General features: G+C 47.1%; 2 protein-coding genes across 3 annotated transcripts; one reads left to right on the top strand and one right to left on the bottom strand.

Moving 5' to 3' along the window:
- Positions 1-918: 918 nt before the first annotated feature.
- On the bottom strand, positions 919-6058 carry parlb (presenilin associated, rhomboid-like b). The gene is made up of 10 exons (XM_084951673.1): positions 5913-6058; positions 3789-4005; positions 3578-3718; positions 3449-3497; positions 3272-3367; positions 3038-3187; positions 2884-2954; positions 2584-2685; positions 2297-2394; positions 919-1699 (listed from the first exon to the last, which is right to left on the bottom strand). Exons 1-10 carry the CDS (start codon positions 5987-5989, stop codon positions 1558-1560), a joined length of 1143 nt encoding a protein of 380 aa, XP_084807799.1. The 5' UTR covers positions 5990-6058; the 3' UTR covers positions 919-1557.
- Positions 6059-7004: 946 nt separating this feature from the next.
- On the top strand, positions 7005-17951 carry LOC146372826 (nucleotidyltransferase MB21D2). 2 transcript variants are annotated; one of them, XM_084951010.1, is made up of 2 exons: positions 7005-7348; positions 10965-17951. In XM_084951010.1, the coding sequence occupies exons 1-2, from the start codon at positions 7108-7110 to the stop codon at positions 12227-12229; spliced, it is 1506 nt and encodes a 501-aa protein (XP_084807136.1). In that variant the 5' UTR covers positions 7005-7107; the 3' UTR covers positions 12230-17951. The 2 variants fall into 2 exon arrangements, with proteins under 2 accessions (XP_084807136.1, XP_084807138.1); XM_084951012.1 differs by lacking the exon at positions 7005-7348 and adding an exon at positions 9211-10815.
- The last annotated feature ends 7099 nt before the right edge of the window (positions 17952-25050 follow it).

Genomic DNA, 25050 nt, shown 5'->3' with positions numbered 1-25050 from the left:
ATTTGTAATAGCTGAAGAACCATCCACAAAATAAAAAGGTTCTTTAACGTATGATGGTTCTTTAAAGAACCATGAAGACATCTGAAGAACTATTTAAGAACCATAATTTTCCTGAGTGTGCTGCAGCAGCTCTCCTCTCTGTAAGGCTTTGACATACAAGAGTACCAACAACAGGTGATCTTTTATCTGGGAAGTCCTTCCTTATTTTAGTAAGACGACTGCAAACAAGCTGCAGTGATTTTAACGGCAAATGTTCCCTCAGGAACCAGAGGGTTCGCACACCTCGCACCTCCTTCGTCAAGTGTTTGGTTTGAAAAGCTCCAGATGTTTTCAGCTGCTGACAGATGTGGAGTTTAATACTCCGATTCTCTGGATGTGGGAATATGTTGTTTGTATGAAATAAGAACCTGTGTGCTGCTCTAAATCCCTCACAGATCATTCAGCATCACCGAGGTCTCACAGATGTGCACGCTCATGTCTGATCTCAGTTGTGAATCAGTTAAAAGGTTTGAATGAGTGCATTTTATTAAAGAGACATTAAAAAAGTGCGAGTCTCTGAGCGAGGGTCGGTCTTTTCTTTAGTTTGAGGTGTGCAGTGTTCATATCTGAGTCTCGTTCATCGATTTCAAAAACCAAACTAATGCGTCACAAGCTCTGGTGTGCTGCGCTTCAGCTGCTCTCCTCTCCGTGTGCTGTTTGTTACAACAAAGAATGAGTGTGAAGCTCTGCCTTCATTATCAGACCGCTGCCTACACGACTGTGGGAACAGGTCCCTACAGCTGAACAAAGACTGCATCAAGACAATGGCTATGAAGGAGCTGTTAGTATTTTGTTTACTTGTTGATGTTGGTACGAAGCCTGTTGGTGCTGTATTGTTTTTGGTCCCTTTGTTTTAAACTTTGAATAAATCTCAGAAAATCAGGTTTTGATCAGTTTATTTTTCCACAACACAAATATCATCGAGTCTATTTTAAGAAAACCCACGAGCATCACAGGGCTTTATTAAAGCTGTGAGCCAATCGCAGCAGGCGTATGACGCTCTCCGTGACGACCCTTCAGATCGCGCTCTGACACCATCAGTCTGATCTGTTGGTGGACTTCAGCCTGTTTGGCAAACACGGTGTTTGTTCAGTCGTCCGGTTCGTTCTGCAGCAGCAGCCAGACTCTAGTTTCAGACACGGCGTCCTGATGGGGTTTGAAGTTTCACCTGAGGTAGGTGGAGCTCTTTAAGAATCCCTCAGTTGTCTTTTTAAGTCTTTTACAGATTACTGAGACAAAAAGTCCCTCTGACTGGTTCTGTCTGGGCTGTTTGTCACACGATCAGCCGACAGGTCGTTGCTGTAAACCTTTGTGCGTTTGTCTTTGTCTCTGATCAAACTGTAAACAAAAGCAGGCGAGGAGACAACAATGGAATCGTTCATGTTTTATAAATACAAGTACGAGTCTTTACTTCGACTCCGGCCTGTGCCCGGGCTCCGTGAGTCTCTCTGTACATTTTATACATCTTTATATGTTACGTTAGCATTTTATTCCCTTCATTCTCTGCGTTTCAGCGTCCTAAATGGCGCCTCCTCGGTCCCCTCCGCCGCCGCCGCCTTCTCCTCCTCCCGGTCCCCTTCGAGTTCTGAAGTCGTGCCAAAGTTTGACGAAAGGTTCTCGGTTCTTCCAGATCAACTCGTGGCCGAACAGAACGTACCAGCTGAGGAGAGAAGAACAAATCTGATTAAAAACACGTCACCGCAACATCGTCACAAAACAGAATAAATCAGTTTTCCAAATATCTCAACGTCCAAAACACGTCAGCGAGGAGGCCCCGGTCCCGCTGCACCTCCTCGGCGGGCTCCCTTTCTACAGCTCGTGTCTACAGTCTCGCTCTTTTCTTCACTCAGGAACACAAACAGGAAATCGACAGCTTTGCCTTCACACTTCCGCTTCTACTTATTAACCATCTGATCCAGAGATGTCAAACATAAGTCCCAGGGACCAGAATCGGCCCGGAAAAGACTGCAGTCTGGCCCACCAGATGGCTCTGGAAAATGTCAAGGAAGCCATAAATTTTGTACTTTTAACTGTATTTTCACATTTTACAGCTGTTCCCATGGATACAGACGTCGCCCGCGGCCATTCACACTAAACCAACGTGATTAAGTAATTAAGTTCAACAATTAAGTGACAGAAAAGCTGTTTTCCCACCATCTAATATAGACAAGTAAAAAAAAAAACTTCTCCGTGAATTAACAAAGAAAATTAAAATTAACCTTTATAAATAAAAAAATCGACTAACTTGCTAACTTACATTCCAAACATGGCTCCTCCTAAATGAGCAGCATGGTCGAAAAACCTCCATCCAAGCACCAGGCCTGCGGTATCCATGGCAACAATGGCCTTGAGAGCCTGCAGACAGACACGGAAACAGAGCGCGAGTTCAGTCAGGTCAAAGCCAGCAGCAGGAGCTGAAGCTCAGGTGGGTTGCAAAGCAGCTTGCAGATGTGCAGCAGCTGCAGGTGGGCTGATGCAGAAGATGAAAAAGCGATCTCTGTCCCCAGGTAGACTGGGCGAGGAGAGGGGTGGGCGGGGTCTTACGTTGCCAGCGGTGAAGGTGAACATGGGGAGGAAGATGATGGCCAGTTTGGCTTCAGGTATTTTGGTACAAACAGCAGCGAGGACGGTCATGATGGCGCCAGACTGAAAACAGAAACAGGAACTTCAGGCTGTTTATTTATTGAGAACATTTACAGACGTCCACCAAAGAAAATCGCTCAAAAGAATCACATCAGTGTGTTCTCACTGACCTCCTAAAAGCTACACGTCCTCTAAAATAAAACCATAAAACTGACGTGACTCTGAGCGAGGTACAGTTTGACCTGTGAAGCAGTCACTCACCGCCCCGAGAGACGGGCCGAACCTCCCCGTGGCCATCTTGCACACATAACTGACAAACGTAGAAATAACACCTGAAAACGGAAGAAATAAAATCAACGTCACACTCATAAACAAACACAGATAATCTCAGAGATTACACCAGAGTGAAAAGCACCTGCCGACAGGTACACGGCCATGAACTGCTCTCGGCCCAGCATGGAGACGGCGCTGGTGGAGAAGCTCCAGAGGACGTACATGTTGGCCGCCATGTGGAAGAACGAGAAGTGACTGAAGGCGGAGAGAATCATGGGAGAGCACAGAGTCCCTGCGGGGCAACAACAAACAGCCACAGTTACAGAGGCTCAATCGGAGACCCTGAACGAATCGTGGCGGCGGTGGCGAGACTCACTGGAGGCCGGATTGGCGGTGAAGTATCTGATCATGAAGCGCTGCAGAGACGGCACTCTCCAGCAGCAGAACACGATGGCGTTAGCAGCAATGATCCCTGGGAAAAAAGGAATTCAATCCAGCAACTCCCATGTGAAAGTTCAGCGCTTTGCTCGTAAGCACTGCGGCGCTGACTCACCTGTTACCGTCCTCTGGCCCTCGCTCAGGCTGTTCCACCATTGGTTGATCTGAAACACAGACAGCCAATTAAGACTCAGATCAAAGTGTGGGTGGAGCCCGGTTACAGGTGATGACGTCGAACCCTCACCTCTTTGCGGATGTCTCCTCGTTTCTGAGGTCGCACCTTCTCCAGCCAATCGGTTCGCAGCTCGTCAAAGTAGCTCTGCACTCGAGACTTGAGGGACTCGTACTGCCAGATGGCCGCCGAGCCGAAGGAGCAGCCTGTAAACTGACATGGAGTCAACACCTGTCCGTGACATCATCAGCGGCGTCATCGCCACCGAAACAACATCACCTACCCCGATGGTAAAGACGAGTGGCCTGACGAGCCGGCCGAAGGCGCGTGGGGGACTGGGTGGAGCTTGATGGTCCCAGTGAGGAGCGGGGGTCCGGCGCTGGGCCGCGGCTTCAGAGGATTCGCTGTGGGCGGGGCCTAACTCCTCTTCCACCTTCTTGGACTCGGGTTTCCTTGCAGCTTTCCTGAAGCCGCATCTCTGCTGGAAGCTTTGAGGCCACCTGGTGGACAGACGAGGAATCACAACTGTGAGAAAAAAGTTCCCTTTAATGAAGCGCCAGCATCCTCCTGCCATGACCACAGACAGGAAACACAACCTGAACCTCAAAGGCCACAAGGGCCAATCGCTTTTGGAGAAAAGCAGAAAATACTTTTTTTTCATCTCGATCCCATGATCACATTTTTAACAGCAGGAAGACTTTAAGCCCAAAAATCTGTCAGGAACTCCTCGGGACACTCCGGTTTGAACGCTGCAAACATCAATGAGCTGAAACAATGCTGCGAACAGAGGGGATCAAAATTCCTCCACAGTGACGTGAGAGGCTAGTCACACAGAACCCATCGCTGCCAAAGGAGGCGCTGCATGCCAATGGCGTGTGTCACACAGACGTCCTCATTTTGGCTTCATTTTTGGTAAAGAGATGCGGACACGGTGGAATGTGTCACCTTTAAATGCATTCATCTCGATTTAAGACATACGAAGCCAGTTCAACTCACCCATCAGGCTTCACTAACCCAACACCGGCAGTCACATGAAGCTGGTTATCAGCTCGCAAGGTTAACCTACAATTTGGCAACATTTGACCAATCACACTGACGTCACAGCAGCTGATTTTACAGAGGAAGCGTGAACTATAATAATATAAAAACTATAATAATACAGAATGTAGGAAACACAGCTGCTGCAGATAAATCAGCGGTGTGAGAAGAAACGCTCTGTGTGCTAGTTTAATGTGTAAAGCGCTGCGTGTGTCAGTAAGACAGCTGCGAGAATAATAAAGTTTAGCTGTTTGAATGCAGGAACGAAAATTTATTTCATTAAAATTATCTTTACATTTGCATAAGAAAGTTTTAATTTGCATTCTTGCCCATGCAGCACTGATGGTTTTTAATGGTTTGAGAGCAGAAAATAAAATCCAAATGCAAGCTTATTCTACCTGCGACTGATATACAGTACAAAGCAATGAGCTGATTTATAAATATCAATGTTTACTGAACAAAAAATGTTGTTTCCTGTGAAGAGGCAAAAATAATTAAATGAAAAAATCATTAATAAATAACCAAAGGAACAACGTTGTATCAAAGAATCTACATTTATTACTGACGCTCCACACACACAGGAAAGGCGATGGTAATTTCTGGAGATTTGATTGGTCAGTAGGTGGTGAGCAGGTTGTGTTCACAGCACAAGTTACCATGGTGAACTCCTGCTTCGCAGTACAGACTTCTGCCAAGGACCCGACTCAATTCATCTTCCTGTGATTAGATAAAACCTTCCCCTGAGAGTGGGTGCACTTTCTTTTTATCATGACTGTAAATGCACCAGTGTGTCAGAGTATAAACATCCTGCCAACCTTTTAATTATCTAAGGATTAGCTGCTGTCTCCTTTTACCAGCAGGCCTCAGACTGAGCAACAATCCCAAAAACATTTTTACCACAAACTTCTGGTTTTATGTCACTGAATCCATTTAGTAACTTTTGGTCATTGGAAGGGTCCGAGTGGACTGCTTATGGATTATAAATAAAGCCACATAAAGCAGCACAGGTCAGCTGGCCACAGGAGATTAACCCCTGGGTTTTAGGGCACCGACGGAAGCAGCGTCCCTCTGCACTGAGCCGGAGGAAGGACCTGAAAGAGCTTCGGAAGAACTGCATGTAATGGGCATGTATGTAAGGGGGCACACTGGGGTGTTTAAATAGGACAAACAGCTTTACATCACCGGATAATTAGATAAACACACACACACACTCAGGCAGCTCCCGGTTGTTAGCAGCGGCTAACGTTAACCTGCTAACAGCCCGTTGATTCTAAACTGTCCTTGAAGCTAACGGAGCTAACTCCGGCAGCAAGGATCTGTCTGTTTGTAACCCGGGACGGGCTGCTCGCCCCCGCCTGTGGGGACTGACCTGCCACCCCTCACGGAGCTCCGTAAGCCTTCATCTCCAGTCAGTCTGAGCAGGACGGAGCAGCTCCTCCACGCCATATTGGAGCCCGGTGACCCCGACAGGTCGGCCGAAGGGCCGCCTAGCAGTTGTTCATTTCCGGGTCACCAAGGAGCTCCGGCACCGTCAGCGACGCCCGCAGGACAGAGGCGGATACTGCACACAATTGAATCAACAAAATAAAAGCCTCAACACGAAGCACAACATCCGCCTGTGATCTTCAAAGTAAAACGCTGCCAAAGTCAATACAACGAAATTTGATATTTATTTTCAGAGTGAAACACAAAAAATGCAAATGAGTGTCAGAGGAATAACGGAAAAGTGTTCTGGTACTGATTTTTAATAACAAGGTATGAAGATGAAGATATGAGAAAGAGTGGTTGAGAAGAAGAGAAATGGCGATCACTGAGGAGCAGTGTACTTTAAGAGTGTTGATGGAGAAGTATAGAGAAGGTCAGAAGGTGATGAACTGTGGATCTTTGTGGTCTTTGTGGATCTACAGAAAGTATGTGATGAGAGTATGGAGCAGGTGGATGAGACTGTAGAAGAAAAGAAGAATGAAAGTAAATAGAAGCAATGAGCAGGAGAAAGGTGGAAAGGTGAAGAGAAGTATTGAAGATAGATACCCGGGAGTCAACCACCCAAAGGAAGGGACAGTGTACAGGAGAGGTGGTAGAAGTAGAGGTTGCAGGCAGGGTGGAGTGAAAGGAGACAAGTGTCTGATATGACCGATACTTATGGCAGAAAAATAGCACCAAGAGTGAAAGAGAAGGTTTAAAAGATGATAGTGAGACCTACTGTGATGCATGGTTTGGAGATGGATGTTGAAGGTGGAGCTGCCAGAAGGAAAACAGAAAAACCTCTGAGGTGATCCATGAACACAGTGGAGGGTGCTGGGATAGGTGGGTGGGTGAGATGGAAGCAGGTGGTGAACGCTGATAATATAATATAATATAATATAATATAATATAATATAATATAATATAATATAATTAGGGGGCATTTATTTTGAAAGCGCTGGGTGGCGGAAGCGGGGCAGGTTTCCGGTGCTTGTGTTCACTGTGGAGTGGCTCGCCTTGGCTCGGTTCGGTTCGGTCCGCGACAGAGGAGCAGCTGCAGCGTGGGCAGTGTAGAACCAGCGTGTGACCGCGGAGGAACCATGGCGGCCCCTGCTCTCTCCGGCCGGGCTGGCTCGTCGGGCAGCCTCGGGAACAGCCCCACCATGGCCGCCGGGAGGCTGCCGCACGGCGGCGGGCCCGAGCTGGACTTCAGGTCGGCGGCCCGCATGGAGGACCTGAACCGGCTCATCCAGGAGTTCAGCAAGCACGACCAGCGTGAGTACGACGACCAGCGGGCTCTGGAGATCCACACGGCCAAGGACTTCATCTTCTCCATGCTGGGTGAGGACACGCGCACACACGCACGCACACACCAGGCTGCGGTAAACATCCTCGGACTCCACCTGATTATTTCAGCTGGTGTGAGCGCGGAGCTGCAGGGGTGATCCAGATGTGCTGCAGAGGCTCAGGTGATGCACATCTGCTCCACCTGGACCGCATTAGGGATCGCATGCATCCTCTTAGCCTCTCTTCTTCTCGTTTCTTGGTTTAAAATGAACATAAAAGTGAAGCTGAGCTTCTCCAGGTGCTGCACAAATACGGAAATACTAAACACAGACGACACTAACACCACCCTCAGTGCAAGGTGAAGCCCACCACAATCTCAGCCTCATCCACAGCCACACCTTCAAATATATTAAAAAAACGAATCTTCACTAGTATTAAACTTCCAGCTGTGAGGACTCCGACCAGCAGGTGTTTTTTCCGCACATAGCGCATCAGTGAGGAACAAATGTGCTCAAATATATTTAAAATTGTCAGATTAAATTCTGCCAAATTAGTGGTCCGAATTTCTTTCACAGCGAGAAATAAATCATCCGTTTTTTCCCCAAACATCACCCCGTGGGGCAAATGAAAAGACTGCAGTTCCTCTGATGTCCAGCAGAGGCAGCAGTGAGTCAGTCCCCATAGACTCCCATGTTAAAACTGTACAGCAGAAATAAACATGACTGCAGCCTGATACACAAACTGTTTGTCTCTGTGGATAATGTCCTCCTTCGTAACACCTGTACAGTAGAAGAATGTTTTTAGGGCTCACCTGGTTAAACTGTAATAAGGCTTAAAGTTTGTATGATTAGGGGCGTGGCCTCTTTGACTGATGGGTGGATGATGACACAGGTGGCTGTAGCTGCTAGCTGACTGCTCAGCTTCACCTGAACTGGACCTCTGGACCGTGTTTGTGCTGTTGGAGCCTTTTGGAACATTTTCAATGATGTCACGTGACCAATAACATGGCTGCTGTGAGGTTACTGTAGTAACAGCTCATCCACGAAGGCGGCGCTCCGGTCCTGCTAGGGGAAATTCTTGGATTTTAGCATGTAGGATTTCTGCGACACAACCAGGAAACTGATTCGTTCTGTGCACATGTGTGAAAATTATTTTATTTTATTCCCAATATTGGTGCAGGATTTAGAAAAATTAACTGTGTGAGGGGACGACGCATCTGTTGACCTTTGTGTTGAGCCCTCTCTTTGATTGGTTGGTGATTTCAGTGCGTGTGTACAAGCTGGCGCGCCGCGCTGAGCTGATGTCAGATGATTTGCGTCAGCGTCCTCCGTCTCATTTTTCTGGCCTTCGTGCTTTGATTATCCTGCAGTTTGCTGTGTGTTTGCAGGTGGCTGAATAATTTAGTTGTGTTGCTTTGTGGTGCAGACGCACAACACTCCTCTGTATGCGTGTTTGGTTCACATCACTCGTGCTAAATCTGACTCTCTTAGAGGAGCTCCTCAGCTTCTGCCGCGCTGAATATTGTCTCGATGGCCTGTATGAGGTCACTGCGGTCAGGTGCAGGGAGGAGCTGTGATTGGCTCATGCAGGTGCGTGCTCAGTGCTCATTTAAGGAGCTCTTGGTTGTGATGGTGGAGCGTGCACTTTCTGTATCGCTCGATGATGTTCGTTAGAACATGGGCACGAAAATCCAGATTAAAATCCAATGAATCGCTCCGCACAGAGTTTGTTTTTGTTTATTTATTCAAGAGTTTGTTTACAAACAATTGACAGAGTTTGAAAATAAAGAAAATTATTTTCATTAGATATTTCTGTATACTCTGTTTGTATTAACATTTACTTTATTTATTAAATGATGATCTAATGTTTGACTTTGTTTCTCTGTAACATTTGAAGCGTTTGATCAGAAATAACATTTTAGTTTATTACGTTGACCTTTGAATTTATTTGAATTGCTCTACAGCACATTTGTTGTGTTTAGCATTTTGATGATATGCCAAGATATAAATGTTAAATATGTCTTCACATTTCACTTAGGAGAAAAAATGAACCTCACACAGCTTTAATATCTGACATAAATCAGGAATTACAAGGTTATAATTAAAATTTTGAAGGCGGTGGGGCCCTAACCTTTCAAAATAAAAGGCCACAAATCTGCTGAGAGGACTCAGCTCATCATAACTGAACTTGAGAGGAAGTGCGGAGGATGGAGTGCAGGAATGTGAGTTTGATAATGACGCTGGAGCGCCTCCAAGATCTGGATGTAAAAAGACTCTCACACACACACACCAAACACAGAGACAAACACAAAGACAGAATCACACACACAAACTGCAGAAATGTCCATCTGACAGAGCCGCACACTCACATTAGTGTTCATTTTCTCAGATGTACTGACAGTCTGCCAGCTCGCACACGGCGCCTCCTCACAGAAATAACAAGCGTTCCAAAATGTCTCGACAGGAAGCGGCGCTCCATCCTGTCTTCACAGCTCGCTCACTGTTTGCAGCTCACAGACAGACCAAAAGAAGCGAGGAGGCGGTTTTATGCTCCAGATTTAATCAATCCAATCAATAAAAAAGGAAAATCAATCAGGAATTATAAAGTGAGTGTGAGACTTTCATTCAAAGACAGTGTGTATTTGCAGGATCGTCTCTGTACCGAGGTAACGAGCAGCCCCCGAGCTGAGTTCATCTGATTTATTTGAAACTGTTTCTGAGAGACGGACTGCGTGCGTCCAAACAACCGCAGCGCAGGAATGCAGCCGACAGCCAGGAAGTGTGTGCGCCTCTTCTTTAAACTCAGCAGAGCGGAAAACTCGTCCAGGCCGGCCCGACCGATGGGGCTGAACGCAGTGACCCGTCGAGGCTCACGCGGTCCGCTTCCAAACACGGCGAGCTTCAAAAATAGACCTGACATGAAAGGAACTGGAAAACAGGCGGGCCAAACTGGACCCGATCCAGACTGAGCTGGACACAAACGAAGCAGACTTCGTTAAAAGCTTACCTTAACGTCAGCCTCGTCTGTGACAGCAAAAACCAGACTGGACGAATCAGCAGAGTCAACGTTAAAGAATTAAATTACAGCAGGGAGAAGCTTTTAAATCGATGTTAGTCGAACTTTACCCAGATACGAATGTGTTGTTTTGAAAGGTTCCCTGAAAAAGGCTTGACAGGAGCAGCAATGACTCCGTTATCACAGAATCTCGTCAGGAAATCGCACAGTGAACAAAGGATATCACCTGGACAATCATGAAGGAAAAACTTGGTTTTATTTTTCAGCTTCCGATAATGAGTTGCTTCTGACGTCCATCTATCTTGTAAGCAGACGTGCCCGGACCTCCCTGTCCTCGGCCACGACCTGCAGCTCATCTGGAGGAACGTTGAGTCGTTCCGCCAATCAGTCAAGAGATTGGATCTCTGCAGTGCATCCTGGGGGTTCCTCGGGGTCTCCTCCCAGGTCCACATTCCTGAGGTCAGCCACAGCCATCCTGGTCAGATACTGAACCCGCTCAGCTGGCTGTAAGACGAGTATCTCGAGGTCTAAATCCTGACCCCCGGTTACACTTGGGTGCACGATGTTATACCTCGTCTCCATAGGTTAGGAACGTGGTGGTGCTCGTTTTTACACATAATCTTTATCTGATCCTTTTTGTCGTCCTCTGTTTCAGGAATGGTCCAGAAGTTGGACCAGAAGCTCCCGGTGGCCAACGAGTACCTCCTCCTGTCAGGAGGCGTTCGGGAGGGCGTGGTGGACATGGACCTGGACGAGCTGAGCGTCTACGCCCGCGGCACAGACTACGACATGGACTTCACCCTGCTGGTCCCTGCGCTCAAACTCCACGACCGCAACCAGCCGGTGACCCTGGACATGAGACACTCGGCGCTGGGCCACTCCTGGCTCAGCCTCCGCCTCTTCGACGAAGGAACCATCAACAAGTGGAAGGACTGCTGCACCATCGTCGACCACATCAATGGCACCACCAACTACTTCTTCTCCCCAACACTGGTGGCTGACTGGTTCTACCAGTCCATCTCCCTGGTGCTGCTGGAGGTGCAGAAGAAGCCGCAGAGAGGAATGCCAAGGGTGGAGAAGGTGGAGCGGAACGGCACCATCATCTCCGTCATCCTGGGCGTCGGGAGCAGCCGGATGCTCTACGACATCGTCCCCGTGGTGTCGTTTAAAGGGTGGCCGGCTGTCGCCCAGAGCTGGCTGATGGAGAATCACTTCTGGGATGGGAAGATCACCGAGGAGGAGGTGATCAGCGGCTTCTACCTCGTCCCCGCCTGCTCCCACAAAGGCCGCAAGGAGAACGAGTGGCGTCTGTCGTTCGCCCGCAGCGAGGTGCAGCTGAAGAAGTGCATCTCGTCCAGCCTGATGCAGGCGTACCAGGCCTGCAAAGCCATCATCATCAAGCTCTTGTCCCGCCCCAAAGCCATCAGCCCCTACCACCTCCGCAGCATCATGCTGTGGGCCTGCGACCGCCTCCCCGCCAACTACCTGGCGCAAGACGACTTCTCCGCCCACTTCCTCCTGGGCCTGATCGACGACCTGCAGCACTGCCTCGTCAACAAGATGTGCCCCAACTATTTCATCCCTCAGTGCAACATGCTGGAGCACCTGTCGGACGAGACGGCCATGCTGCACGCCCGCAAACTCTCCTCCGTGCGCTCCGACCCAGCCGAGCACCTGCGCACCACCATCGAGCACGCCAAGGCCGCCAACAGGCTGACGGTGGAACTGCAGTGGCGGGGCAGCACCAACAACCTGCCATCGCCGCAGTCCGACGCCGGCGGAGAGAACCAGCCCGACGACCGGCTGGCCAAGAAGCTTCAGCAGCTCGTCACGGAGAATCCGGGCAAATCCATCTCAGTCTTCATCAACCCGGACGACGTCACGCGGCCGCACTTCCGCATCGATGACAAGTTCTTCTGAGACTGACCTCCTCCTCCCTCTCAGCCTTTCTCCTCCTCGCCTTGTCCCCACCTCCTCTGAAACTTTGTTTTTTTAATTTTTTTATGTTTCTCTGCCACAGAGTGAAGTGAGGTGATCGTCTAGTCGTGTCTGCCACAATTTTTTTATTTTTTATTTTTCTATTCCCGTCCCCACCTCCTCCTCTTTCACTGTGTGCCCTGTGGTTTTTACCTGCTGAATGCCTTTTACAGACAGCTGCACAGCAGCAGGTTGTTTTACAAATGAAGGAAGAGATGGAAGTCCACCTTCAGCCGGCTCTGCTGCTCCAGTGTTCGTAGTTTGTAGTTCAATATAATTATCAGGGATCCTGGAAATGAGACGAGTCCACCAACTCCTGAAATCGTGACGTGTGTCTCACGCCGGACTCGCTGTCGTTTAAATTTGACGCCGAAGCTCTGACGGCAGAAACGATGTGAAAGCGAGGAGCCGGGCTAAAATCAGCTGCTTTGATACGAATGTGGGAATTTCAGTGCTGGCGTGGCCAAAGCCTCAGTTTTTATTTCATTTTTACTTTTCTGTGATATAGTGAAGAACAATCAAAGCATAAATAAATAAATCCTGTTTCTGCAAAGACTCAGCATTTCCACTGTTCACCCGTGTTCTTCAGGCCTTCTGCAGTTCTCATGTTGGACACCAGCTGAATTCTGATCGCTGGAGATCTGATCCTGAGCTCTTCAGTTTGTGGACTCCAGCTGTTCCACCTGCTCCTTAAAGACCAGACAAACTAAAACTCCTCAAAGACGAATTTCTCCCAACGATTTAGGAAGAATTCGGTGACAATCTGTTTTCCAGCACGATGAAGCTCCAAGTTACACGCCTCAACTAAGGCTCAGAGATCATCACATTCATATTTGGATCCGTGCATGGATCATTGATGAGGCAGGACTGGATTTGTCCAGCAGAGAACTGCAGGAGTCGTGAAGGTCGGTCTAAATGCCGATCAGTGCAGAAAAACTGAAGCGAGCGCGAAACAAACGTTTGGCTCGTCAGCTGCTCTTCACCTCCACGCGCTCGTTCCTCGCGATGACACGAGTACGAGGTTTTCATAATTATGAGCAAGTTACTCAAAATATCTAATGACTCGTTTTTGCAGCAGCTCGGCGTCGAGCGCGATTTTATCCCAAAAGCATTTCAGAGCTCGCTGATCGGACGGCGGACGCTTTCAGGAGCTGCGGACAGCCTGAAGTCTCACATCGAGGAGCAAAAGCAGCAGAGCTCGGACGAAGGTGGATTTTGTCCCTCTGAGGAATGTCTTAGTCCCACCGCGGGACGACAATGATGATGATGGTACTAACGTCTTAGAAACTAACTGTAAATAGGAACAAAGTGACTGAACTCTGACGTGTGTGGGCAGAAGGAGGAACAGACTGACGATGGTTTGTCGACTACTTTTCGTCTGATTTTGCACAGAATGTAAAAAAAAAAAAAAAACACCGCCGTGTTTCCTCTCGATGGCGGACGCCGTGTCCTCCTCACTGTCGAATGACGATATATCATATCAGTTGATGGTGACACTTTACCGACGGGTGGTCGCAGTGCACGCTGTAGATGTTCTCATTAACCGGCAGAGCTGCAGTGATTGTGATTGGTCCAAAGACGCAGCTTCCCCTGATGGAGTCGTACGGCTGAGCTGCCGGTTGGTGTTGCCTCTCGTTCGCGCTCGCAGGCTCACGTTCTGACAGACGCCCTGGATCCCGTGTAGTTTGCAATGTTTTCCCAGTTTTCCTCATTTCAGTTTGTTTTGATGAGCTTGAGCGTAGTCCAGAATCCTTCCAGACATTCCAGAGTCCAGATCCAGACGGATGGCGTAGCTCGTGGTCCTGATGGGGGCGTGGTGGGTTTTGGGCCTGTGCGTGTGAGCGAGGCGTAACAGTTTGGGACTTGAAGCTCGCAGCAGCGTTTCTGTTTACTGCTCAGGTTAATCTGCTGCACGGTGACCACAGTCAGCAACGTGTCACTTCCGGCTCGATATCACCGGCCTCGCTCGCCACTTCCTCTTTCTCCATCTTGTGTGTTTTGATCACTATTTAATAAGCTTCACTGTAACTTAGTTTATTATTTCTAACCTGACTGATGTTTACTCCGCAGCTGCTTCTTAGTGTTTGGATGTCGAGGGTTCGACTCCCCTTCAGCGCCGCCAGCTCGCCACGTGATCGTCAGCCTTTCAGATCGCTCACAAAACATTGGGACCAAATCCCGATTGGGACTTTTTACACTCCAACTGTAGGTGGAGGTTTGGTCTGATGGAGCTCCAGGCTGGTTTCTGGCACGGTTACTGTGCAGTAAGCGAACGCCGTTTGGCTCCAGAAACCACCGATTATGTGGCGAGCCTCAGTTTGGAGCTCAGGCAGCTTGGCTGTGGGATGTGTCTAATGAGATGGTGCTGTGATGTCATTACCACCACCTCTACAAGGGTGGTGTTTTTGAGGGGCACAAATCATCACAGATTTAGCCACATGACCATCAGACACTGTGGTGTCGTGTTTATATACAAGGAAAAGAAAAATGTGCTTCGTATCAGCTTCAGCCTCAGTGAAACCTAAACATTGATTACCGAGTCAGAGCCTGCGCTCAGCTCTGATTGGACAGCTGAAGCGCGACTGCAGTTACTGCAGTCAGCACTAATGCGAGCAGCTCACTACAGCTTAAAAACACTAAAGCAGATATTTTTGATCTCCTGACATAAACGAGCATCGGCGACATCTGCCGCCTTCAGGATGCGACTGCGCGCTGGCGTGTTTGAGCCGCAGCTGGTTGTGCTGAAGGTGAGTCGTCCCAGGTTTGTTTGTTTTTTTTGTCAAAGTCTGAAACATTTCCAGGAAAATGCAAAAAACCAGAAAAAGAATCTGCAGACGTCAATGTGATCTCCATATCCTCATCCTCAAGTGCAATTAGTGAACACAGAACAAGTACACACTTATACAAACGCACATATACGTCATGTAGCATTAAGACACTGAAGTAAGTTAAAGCTGAACGGTACACTGCTCTGCCGACCCCACAGACCCGCACTGACACTCCCACTCAGAGGTTTTTCACACCATCAAAGTGCCGCACCACGCTCTCCTGCTCGGTGGAAATGTAATCAGTGTGTTCTTCTGAGCTCCGTGACTTTTGACCTTACTGCTTTCTCTATTTGTTGAGAACCTTTTGACTGTGAGTTTTTATTTTTCTGTACCTCGCTGCTCTGCTTTGTTATGACGATGGATTTCTTTATGCAACGTAGACGTGGGTGGGTGTATCCCTTCAGATGGCAGCTCCCCCCCATTTGTGAAGGTTCCTCGATGGATTTCACTGTACAGTAGAGTCACTATAAAGTCTTTTAAGCTGAATTTCTCTCTACGTCCTCAGTGAGTCTTTCTCAAATTACATCTAAAGTTCTCAATAAAATTAAACCTTAGTTTACATTTCATGAAAGGAAAAACAGTTAATGAAGTTCTGCATCAACTTCAGTTCTTAATAAGTGTAACTGACATCTCTGTGTCACAATTAAACTGCAGAATATGAGCATCAAACCTGGAAAGTCTCGACTCCACAGAGTAAATCAGGCTGTCATCTGCACAGCGATCGATTCTGTTGAAGAGTGGCTGAGAAGAAAAACACTCCAGAAATGAATCTGGGGCGGCGCCACTCAGATTACGATTGTCTGCAGTTTTAGGGAACAACAAGAAAATTCAAGATTTGGTCAACAAGGCCTCACGATTGAACCCTGGATTGTGCCACTTCAGTTGACTCATTAGCTCATGTGATTTGTTTTACAAAATTTGCATTGCACAGATTTATTTATTTATCTTAATTATACTACAGTTAGAGACCAGAATAAAGACGGGAGGCCCCAGGATCAAACATCAAACCTGCTATTGGATTTGTGGTTGACATTTAAGTTAAACAGGGAGCTGTTTATTTATTAGTAAAGTTTGTTGGACCATAGAAGAAGAAGGAAATGTCTTTATCATCTGCGTAGTTCTCAGATATGAGAGCCCAGAACTAAGTCTTAGGCTACGTCCACACGTACCCGGGTATTTTTGAAAACACAGATTTTTCTATGCGTTTGCACCTTTCGTCCACACGTAAACGGCGTTTTTGGTCACTGAAAACGGAGATTTCTAAAAACGCCTGCCAGGGTGGATATTTTCGAAAACTCAGTTTTTGCATTTACGTGTGGACGAGAAAACGGAGAAAACACAGCGTCAAAGGTGTGCGCCTTTTTTGACGTCACACTGTGCGCCACGTTATTGTTTCGGTGAAATGAATTTCTACAACACTGTTACTGTTACTCTCTGCAGTGTTTAAATGCTTACATATACACAGTTACTGTCCCTCCACACATACGACTCGGTTCTGCTTCTGTGCCCCAACTTTGTTTACTATTTCCCGTCCAGGCTTCTAGACTTCTGATTGGCCAACATTTCTACACGGTTAGGAATATATCGCCACCTGCTGCTTTGGCATGTTCCTAGCAGCGTTTTCCTTCATTTCTGCTTTTACGTGTGGACGGGATTATTTTTTAAAACGAAAACGGAAAATCTCCGTTTTCAAAAATACCCGTGTACGTGTGGACGTAGCCTTAGAGTAAATTGAAAACACTAAAAGCTTTGCTGCATTCAAATAACTAAAGTTACGTAATGACAGAGGACAGATCATCATCTGCGTAGAACTGAGTAAGAATCTGACATTTTATTGAATATCTGAAAGTCCATAATTTAATCCTGTCAACAGATATTAATGATATAGTTTTGATCTATTAATAAATAGATCAAATAGGCCGTATAATACTCTGAGAGGAGTACATCTGTAAACAACAGGGGCCCCATAATCGAGCCTTGACGTACTCCACCTTAATCGACTTTGCTCCATTTATTTAAACACCAACACTGTGGGACGAGAGCAGGTTCATGATCTCGCATCGTACTGCAGAGTTGGGCTCAGGAACAGGTTGAATCGAACCGTGGGGAACATCCCTGAGTAAGACCTTCAGAAAGAAGCCTCAGGTCTGCACATTATGTCACATTTATTACACACAGCATGTGTGTGTGATCAGTTTCCAGTACTGTCAGGTCACAACATGAACATCTGCTATCGTGTGCCCAATTTTTTCCCATGTATGGATAGAAAACCTTCCTGCTGACCAAAGTTTAAAATGTTGAGCGTAGAAATGGTGATTTAGTATAATCATATAAAGGTGATAATTTCTGGATACAGAATAAGGAGATGCAGTCTTGTTTGCAGATGATGGCACACATAAGGTAACGTGTGCGCTACATTAAAGATGCTCAGTCTTCTGAGAATATGATGTCATGCACGTGGTTGGTGCTGCAGGCCGTTAAAATAATGTATTTATGTTAAAATGACATAAGTCACATGGCCTCTGTGACACTTTAGACTCAGACACATTTAAAAACCATCCAGACTAAAGGTTTCAATCGGCCACTCAAACACTTCGTCTAATTAACCCTCAGACAAGGTGAGCTGGTGGATTCCTTCACTACATCCTTTAAGCGGCTTCCTCTCTCGACCACCGGGGGGAGCAGTGAGAGGAAGCAGCTCGCTCTGTGTGAGCGGGTATGATGCAGGGAGCTGTCATGTGAACGGAGGCTGTTTGTGCACACAGTGACTTTATCTCCTGTAATGTGGAACTACTGTTGTAAATAGCACTTGATAAAATAACTCCTGTCTGACTCTTCGTATGCGTCCGCTTCATTCAGCCGCCCGGCGCCACACAGCTCATCTCAAACGCCTCATTTTGCTTCCTCCTAACCTTTCTCTTCTCTCCTGCTTCCTGGTGCCTCAGCACCTGTCTCCTCCACCTGCTCTCCTCTCTCCATCTCGCCTCCTGCTGGGTTTGGATCGCACTCAGCTCTTTCTGGCCGCCGCCAGAGCGCTCGCCGTTCCAGGAGGAAACTATCCATCACTGTCCAAATATAACCACAGCATGTAAACACGCTGCAGGCTTTACTGCTGATGCTCAGCCTCGCTAAAATCACAGATTTACAGAAAACACGAGTTATTTACTGATGATCAGCGACGGGGGAACCTGAAACCTCTGTGGGGTCATGTGACTGACTGTGTCAAAACGCCTACAAAATAAAACTTTATTTAAAATCAGTTAAAAACAGCTTTAAGCCCAGAAACTGTCCTGCAGTTTATCAGCGGAGAGCTAACCCTCTTCAAATGTGGACCTGATGGGGAACAATGATGATTCCAGGATGTTCACTTTTTACAGCACTGCAGTCACTTTACACACTCTTACTTTGACTTGACATCACCTGTGATTTACTCCCAGGTGCTCCCGCCCTAAACTGCTGATGTCGTTAACTCCAACTTTGGTCCAACAGATTTGTTGAGCTGTGCAGGTAAGCTCTAGGCAATTTAAACTGCCTCCATATATGCAGCAATGCTAAATATACTCCTGATAATAAGAAGGAAAAACAACCCAAACAGCTCATTACACCTGAGCGGCGCACCTTTACCTCGCACAGCTGAATCTGTGGGTGGGCGTTGGTGCTGGTCTATAAATAACCCTTTCTTAACAACAATGTTTTCATAGTTCACCTGTTTAAATGGCATTATTAGGGGTGTGGTCTCTTTGACTGACAGGTGGATGGTGACACAGGAGTATCCAAGTAGTCTGAGCTCCAGCTTTGGTGAAATTCTCTGATTATATTTGGATGTCACGGAGCTCTGATTGGCAGGTATGGTACTGTGTGATGCTAACACACAGTTTGGGGTTGCAGCTTAATAACCAAGCTAGCTGGCATTAGCTGATAACATAGCCTTCCATCCTCCGGTCCAACCATGGTCACATGTACTTCAGAAACCAGTGAGTCAAGCTATAGTAGCTAACGCCATCGTTCTTATACAGTCTATCTGCTAACAGTAACAGCTGTTAGAGGAGAAATGTTTACATGCCCGATTACTCCAAACCTCCAGCCAAAAATGCCACCGTGGTACCACCAGTGACCCAGGAGGTGAGCCTCTCAGAGCCTGAACCACGGCGTTGTTAACGTTAGGTAAGAAAGTCCAAAAAAAGCCCACTCTGAGTGGATTTCTGTCTGCAGGGGAGGAGTGCTGCTTTTAATGTGACTCATCTTTCACCTTCTCGTCAACAGTAATTGCAGCTGAAACAACCTGATGTGTCTCACTGAACTGGCTGCTACCTGTAAATCCATCTTCTTTGTGAAAACCGAGGATGTTCCCTCCTTCTGATGGGAACTAAAGGATAGTTTGGGAACTCGAACGACAATAAAGGTGTCAGGCAGCCTTTATATGCTGCTGTGATGTTGACTCCAGGCCGTCTTTGAGCTCCATTTCTAGCCTGAGTTTATTCCTGTTTAACCCTTGTGTGGTGTTCGTATTTTTGTTACTCAGCCAGTGTTCATGGGTCTGGTGGACCCGCTAGAGTTTTGGCTCTCCAAATTAACACTATCAAACAATTTTATGTTAAATTACTCAACAGATGTTTACTTCATCCCAATTACAAGCCATATGAACAGCAAACGTGTTTAATTTTTTTCCCTTTACCTTTGTTAGATCACATTTATGAATTAATGTGCTTCTCATTTTTTTTTTTTTTTTTTTATAAAATGCTATAAAAAAATAAATCAGTTATAATCAAGTGGAGTGAGTGGAAAGACACAACACATTTGCACGTGAAGCAATATGTTTCACAACTAAATGGGATCAGCTGCTCATCAATGGTGACATTAGGCCCAGGGTTGTAAAACAGGGGGAGGTGGTGCACACACTTATCCCACACTGTCCTGATGGCAGCTAGTTTGTCTCTCTGCCGTCGAGCTGGTCTGTCGTCTCAGTTATCAAAACGGATAATCCTGGAACGTTTTCCAGAGACATTGATGCACGGAAAGGTTCTTGCCGGTTTCTGCATCCCACAGGGATTCTGTGGATTCCCCTTTGGACCTGAAAACTCCTGCAAGGATAAGAACCCCAAAGTAGGCCTTTGGGGTTCTTAGATGAATTTGGTCCATCTCCTTCCACCTCTCTCCAAAAACACACCTTCCTTCTAGATTACTGCAATCCAGAATAATTTTCTGGATGGAATCTGGGATGAAACGCTCAAATGAAGACTTGATGTCCTGCACATGAGTACCTGTCAGCCGTGTTGGCCCTGGCTTATCACAGTAACAGCTCTGCAGGGCGGCTCATTTCTTGGGCAAGAAGACCATTCAATTTCACCAGTTATTGACATCCATATTTCTTCACTTGCTGTCTGGTGGGCTTGTTCTGGTCCTGGAGCTGGCTGCAGATGGGGCACTCGTCTTCGTTTTGTTACTAAATGGTGCTCAACCTCATCCTCTTCTTCAAAGTCACTGTCAGACTGTGAAATATTCTGAAACCTCTTTGTCAACATCATCATCCGAAGCTCCTCTCTCTTCCAAAATCAATTGGATGGCCCTCGCAGCAGATAATCTTTTGCCATCTTGATCAGTTGTGATAAGGAACCATATTGGCAAAGTCTTATTTATAGTATTATGCCCCTAATTTGCAGGTGGGACAGGGTATGAGAAAATAAAATTTGGGTCCCTCAAGAAAGAGGGTAAAATGTGCGGGAATGTAAGAGCAGACGTGTTGATAGTTGAAATTTCAACAATGTTGCAACTTTGTGCGGAGCAGGAGGGGAAGAAAACACGATCAGCAGCACCAGAAAGGAGGAGGACAGAGTGTGGGAACACAGGACCTACACTTTCAACAGTTTTATTAGACCTGGGTCCAGTGGACCCGAACACCTTGTATGTAATGTAAATGCGTGGGGGGAGGTACAGTATGAGGTCATTGAAAATTCGTTCGGATTTATGTTCTTCACAGAAAATAAGCCAAAGCCAATGAATTTCAGGTTGAAAAAATAATTAATTGTTTAATTTTTCTTTTGAAAAAAACTGAAAACGGGTCTCATAGACCCGAACACCATACAAGGGTTAATCAGCGGTGCTGTTAACAGCAGCAGAGTGACCCAGCAGCAGCTCCTCTCTGCAGCGTGTCATGGATGTAGAACAGTTTAACAGTATGCATGGATTCTCAGGCAGGTTCTGAACTGTGGCTTTCTCTGATTAATGAGCAGATTTGTGAAGCTTTATTTGTGTTTAGCTGCTTCCTAAAACTGGGTTTCTACCTCAGAGTCACGTCCTGTCTGTCGTTTGGGGCTAGCATGCTGTTCCTGCTTCATGTCACTGATGGGTTATGGTGATGTTATTTATATGCACGATGCTTACACAGCATCTATGACAGAGTACTGAGATTCATCACAAACCTCAGCTACCCACAGACTCAGGAACTCCGATGTAGATGCATCTACATCGGAGTTCCTGAGCTTCATCAATCACAGAACTGTGGCCTTCAGTCCACAGACTCATCTCTTTCCAATTCAGTGCAGCTTATAGCACCAAATCACAACAACAGTCCTCTTCATATTCTAAGGCAGCGGTTCCCAAACTTTTTTTGCTGGGCCCCCCTTTGTTTTACAAGAAAAATGTTCGCCCCCCCCCTTTCTCACACGCCCATATTTTGCTCCATTGCGGTTTCTTTCACACCTCAAACATTTAGTAAACAATTAAGCAAATACAAGTAAACAGCAATAAATTACAGGTAGTAATAAAGTAAACTACTAACTCTTTTACGCTGCGTCCGCACCTACACGGGTATTTTTGAACACGCAGCTGTTTCGTCCACGTAAACGGCGTTTCCAATCACCGAAAACTGAGATTTTTTGAAACTCCTTTTTTGCGTTTACGTGTGGACGAGGAATACAGAGTTCGTCACGCAACGTCAAAGGTATGTGCCTTTATTCACGTCACGCTGTGCACCACGTTATTGTTTACATGAGATAGAGACAAAATACTGTTAATCTGACTGTCTGCAGGTTTTACACGCAGTTACTGTCCCTCCGTTTACAAAGGCAGAGGCGTCACGGTGTGATTATTTTACTGTATGTGTAATAATATTCAACATTGCTATCAATGCATTTTTCAAAAAATGCCTCTCTGTGCAAAATGGGTTTAAAAACATAAATAACTGTGGGATCCTGTTTGTCTGTGATTTGAACAGCCCAGCGCTGCTCCCAACGCAGGGAAAACCAATCCTGCAGGGAGACCTACCTCGGCACTTGTGCAGGTGAAGCCAAAGGGCAGATTTGCTTCACCATATTTTCTAGTCTTTGGCTTAGAATGAAGTTGGTTTGGAAACATATTCAGCGATGCTTCATCTCCTGCTTTGCATTTCTGTGGGCGCCCAGTGCTAGCAGTGTCCAAGCGTTGTTTTTTTCTCTCCCCCCCCTGCAATGGCTCTGCACCCCCCCTGGGGGGCGGGCCCCACACTTTGGGAAGGTCTGCTCTAAGGTAAAGACCCCACAATCAAACCACGCCCTATAAGCATGCACTTGGTGACAGTGGGAAAGCAAAACTCCCTTTTAATAGGAACAAACGTCTGACAGAAGCAGGCTGGGGGAGGAGCAACAATCTGAGAGACTGGTTTTGACTGGTTTGGGGGAAAATGTGATCACATTTAGCCAAATCTTAAGGGTTTGGCGTGAGTAGAAGCATTTAAGGTGGACTGGAGGCACCTGCGGGCTGCCAGGGTCCCACCTGAACATGACTGGGTCTGCTTCTGGCTCGAGATGATGACGTATTGTGATGTTTGCTGATGAATCTGTGCTCTGCGGTCGTTTTAGTGTTTAAATAAATCAAAACGAGCAGTGCAGGAAACCCTTCACACAGCTCCCCGTCCAACACTGACGGCTTCCTTATAGTTAACGGGACAAGCAGTGCGCATGCGCGATGGGCCCCGAGTTTTGCACGTTTTTTTTCTTTTCTTTTGTGCACGGAGGTCGCGGGTTCGACTCCTTCTCCTCCCATGATGCCCTGCGGCGGGATGGGCAAGACCCCGTGCCCTAAAAGTTCCTTCATCACGTTTCCTCCTCACACCATCAGCACCACCATCGTGTCACCTTAACAGTGACGTCACTCCTGTGCTCTCCTGCCTCGAGCTGCAGCAGCACAGATAGAGAGAGAGAGAGAGAGCGGCGCGCGGACACAGCTCAGGTGAACGCACGAGCCTCGACGCCCGCAGGAAGAAAAAAACACGGCAAAGAAGCAGCTGCGGAGGATCTGAGAGCAGATCCCGCGGTGCCTCCCTCCAGCTCTCCCGGTACCATCCACCCATCAGCGGTTCATCGGTGATCACATCATCCGAGACTCGACGCTTGTTGATAACAGCTGATTAAGGAAGGAAGCAAGGAAGGAAGCAAGGGACGCAGGCTAGGGGAGCACCTCGCCTCGGACATGGAGCTGGTTAAAGAGAAGGCACCCCCAGGTAGGACGGAGGGATGGGTGGATGAAACGGTGCATGGATGGATGGAAGTTTCCCTCATCCTGTGAGGGTGGATGAGAGGAAGTTGGTGCTTTTTCCCGCAGAGGGAGGTGGATGGAAGGGTGGAGGCAGGATGAAGGGGACCCGAATGGATGGATGGATGTACGGGTGGATGGGTGGATGGGGACTGATGCATGTTGGGTAAAAGTGTACTGCGGTATCCTGCTGAATGCAGCTGCACTGGAGCTTTTTAGGTGTGGTTATTATGGGATGGGGTGCAGTGTGTGTGTGTGTGTGACAGAAGCCTGATGCAGCAAACACACAGAGACAGGCAGACAGGTGAGAGTGGTGATGCTGACTGATGCAGACAGATGGATGACGGGTGGCAGGAGGACTGACGGACACTGAGCTGCTGTTGGTGCAGTGATGCTTCGCCTGGCCGCCCCGGGCTCCACGGCAACACAACTTAAAATATGGTTAATTCCATTCACACAACATCGCCGTGGACACCGGCCCAGAAACAAGCCTCAGAGACGCAGATCCAAAAGTTCTCCCCAAACATCAAAGGAATACTCGTGAATCCCAGGTCACCATTACAGCGATCCAGCTCTGACCTCAGCGTCAGTAGCAGCTGATAGTTTTATTAAACCCAAAGCTGAATTCCTCTCTTCGTTCTTTGTGTGACGACGTCAGACTCAGCTTAAACTAAATTCATCTGAGAATATACATTTACTCAATTTATTATTAAAATAACCAGTAAGAACAGGACCACGGTAAAACAAAAAGAAAACAAGAACATTAATTTGGGATATTTTAATCATTTCCTCCTAATTCACTGCTCTAAATTAAGGCCTCGCGCTCGGTCTTGCTGCGAGTGCACCTCCTCGCACACGGAGTGGAGCAGCCGGAGGCGAGGAGTGGAGAAAACAAGTTTGAGTCAAAAACCTTCAAACATAAAACAAACTTCCTGCTCGCTTTTAACTCCACGAAACATCAGAACTGGAGGAGACTCGGCGCCTCCCTCTTTATGGTTTATGGATCCGTGCAGACGAGCTGAAGACGCTCGAAACACGTGTCACCACTCGGCATCCATCTTGAAATCCTCCAGGCGTTTTGTTTGTTTGTTTGTATTTACGGATTACCTGTAATTTAAAGTTTTGGAGAAATGAAAACTGCATGTAGAGAAAAACTCTGAATCTGAGAGAAGCCATTTTTTATCCTGGCGGTGAAGATGCTGAGATCCAGATGTGGCTGAAGGTGGTTCTGCTCGTATTTTAAACTTTTCTCTGCTTTAGCAAACAAGTCCAGTTGTCTCGTTTCTCCTTGTGTCGTCTCATTTTTGTGGTGGAAATGCTTCCTCCGGTAACCACGGTTACATTAGCAACGCTAACTCAGCTGTAAGCTGCTGCATGTATGAAGCTTTTTAACGAGCCTGGTTCATTTTAAGTGTTCTGCTCTAACTT

Source organism: Perissodus microlepis, chromosome 14 (genome assembly GCF_051167445.1).
Source record: "Perissodus microlepis isolate ML-2025 ecotype Zambia chromosome 14, ASM5116744v1, whole genome shotgun sequence".
Lineage (NCBI taxonomy): Eukaryota > Metazoa > Chordata > Actinopteri > Cichliformes > Cichlidae > Perissodus > Perissodus microlepis.
The sequence above is the reverse complement of the archived record's forward strand: the minus strand, read 5'-3'. Positions and strand labels throughout refer to the sequence as shown.